The following is a 1,973-nucleotide window of genomic DNA, read 5'->3' as shown; positions in this document are numbered from 1 at the left end:
AGGTCTTCTGACACCCAGTGCAGTGTGTTGTAGTGTAAACTCCCTCTCGGCAGGGGTCAGCGGAGGAAGGATTCCCAGAAGATGGTCAGAAACATGGGAGAGCAGCTCAGCCAGGAAGGTTCCACACGTGCACTAGTACCGAGGCCGAGGATCCAGGAAGTGAGAACAGCAGAGCCGAGCCTCGGGAGAGGCTATTTGTGGGTAGGGGCGGAAGACAGAGGACTGAGCATTCTGGGCTGGGTTTTTCACAGATGGTTCGGTTTCTGCGTGTTCCACGAGCCAGCTGAGCAGGTGATGTGTTTTCTTCCTCTTTTTCAGGTATATGCCATTCCACCTTCCGCTTGCCGAGACGAAGCACGGCTCAAGGAAAAAGAGTATGACTTCCCACCTCCAGTGAGACAAGCTGGAAGGCCGGACGTGAGGCCCGAGGGGGCTTATGACATCCCCCCAACCAACACCAAGCCATTGGGGAAGGACCTTCCCATCACATATAACTGTGATGTTCCAGGAGCTGCTGAAGCAGTGGCGTGGAGACACCCAGGCCTGCCCCTGAACTACCCGCCTCCACCGCTGGGACCACCGATGGGCGTTCAGAGCGATGCCTATGATGTTCCCCGGGGAGTCCAGTTTCTTGAGCCAGCAGCAGAAACTGGTGAGAAAGCAAGTCCTGAAGACAGAGACGGTGTGTACGATGTCCCTCTGCACAACCCACCAGACGCTAAGGGCACTCGGGACGTGGTGGATGGGATCAACCGGCTGTCTTTCTCCAGCACGGGCAGTACGAGGAGTAACATGTCCACGTCCTCCACCTCCTCCAAGGAGTCCTCCTTGTCAGCCTCCCCATCTCAGGACAAAAGGCTCTTCCTGGATCCAGACACAGCCATCGAGAGACTTCACCGGCTCCAGCAGGCCCTGGAGATGGGCGTCTCCAGCCTGATGGCGCTGGTGACCACAGACTGGCGGTGTTACGGATACATGGAAAGACACGTCAATGAGATACGCACCGCGGTGGACAAGGTGGAGCTGTTCCTCAGGGAGTACCTCCATTTCTCCAAGGGAGCCGTAGCAAATGCCTCCCGCCTCCCAGAACTCGTCCTCCACAACAAGATGAAGCGGGAGCTCCAAAGAGTCGAGGACTCCCACCAGATCCTAAGCCAGACCAGCCATGACTTAAATGAGTGCAGCTGGTCCCTGAATATCCTGGCCATCAACAAGCCCCACAACAAGTGTGATGACCTTGACCGGTTTGTGATGGTGGCAAAGACAGTGCCGGATGACACCAAGCAGCTCACCACAACCATCAACACCAACGCAGAATCCCTGTTCAGACCAGGCCCAGGCAGCTCACATCTGAAGAATGGGCCCGAGAGCATCATGAACTCAACTGAGTTCCCACACAGGGCCTCCCAGATGCAGCTGCTGCCTCCTGGGGACCAGAAGGCCCAGGCCCACAGCAAGCCATTGCCCTCAAGCCTGGGCAAGGAGCAGCCACCTGACTGCAGCAGCAGTGATGGCTCTGAGAGGAGCTGGATGGATGATTATGATTATGTCCACCTACAGGTAAAGATGCCAAACTCATAGAACACCTGCCCTCACATTCGGGGAGCCTGGGACGAAGGCCTGAAAGGCTGGTTGGCTGCATGGCCCAGGGAGAGAATATGATTGGTGGTAATTGAAGTGGTTGGCGGTTGGAGGTGCTGTTGTCCAGTAGGAAGACACTGGACGACAGTCCTGAGTCCTCGGCTCTAGGCTCTTTCTCTGACACTAATTGCGTGACTGACTTTAATCTCCTTGAGCTTTAATTTCCTCATCTGCAGAATGAATGACATACAGGGCTGGATTAGATCCCACTGATATGGCTCAGGCAAGTAGGAGGAGAGTCACCAAGTAGGACACTGGGTCCTCTAGTAATAATAGCAGCCCCACTTCTATTTGCATTTTATCATATAGATCCATATAATACCTTATTTGGG

At 54.8% G+C, this 1,973-nt stretch overlaps 1 protein-coding gene across 1 annotated transcript in view; it reads left to right on the top strand.

Annotated features, from left to right (window-relative positions):
• NEDD9 (neural precursor cell expressed, developmentally down-regulated 9) overlaps window positions 1–1,973 on the top strand; it is a 9,571-nt gene that overhangs the window by 1,904 nt on the left and 5,694 nt on the right. Inside the window, exon 3 of the mRNA XM_008589092.1 lies at window positions 319–1,560. Within this exon, the coding sequence (XP_008587314.1) occupies window positions 319–1,560 (1,242 nt within the window). The remainder of the gene's footprint in view (window positions 1–318; window positions 1,561–1,973) is intronic.

Source organism: Galeopterus variegatus, unplaced genomic scaffold (assembly GCF_000696425.1).
Source record: "Galeopterus variegatus unplaced genomic scaffold, G_variegatus-3.0.2 Scaffold5200, whole genome shotgun sequence".
Lineage (NCBI taxonomy): Eukaryota > Metazoa > Chordata > Mammalia > Dermoptera > Cynocephalidae > Galeopterus > Galeopterus variegatus.
The sequence above is the reverse complement of the archived record's forward strand: the minus strand, read 5'-3'. Positions and strand labels throughout refer to the sequence as shown.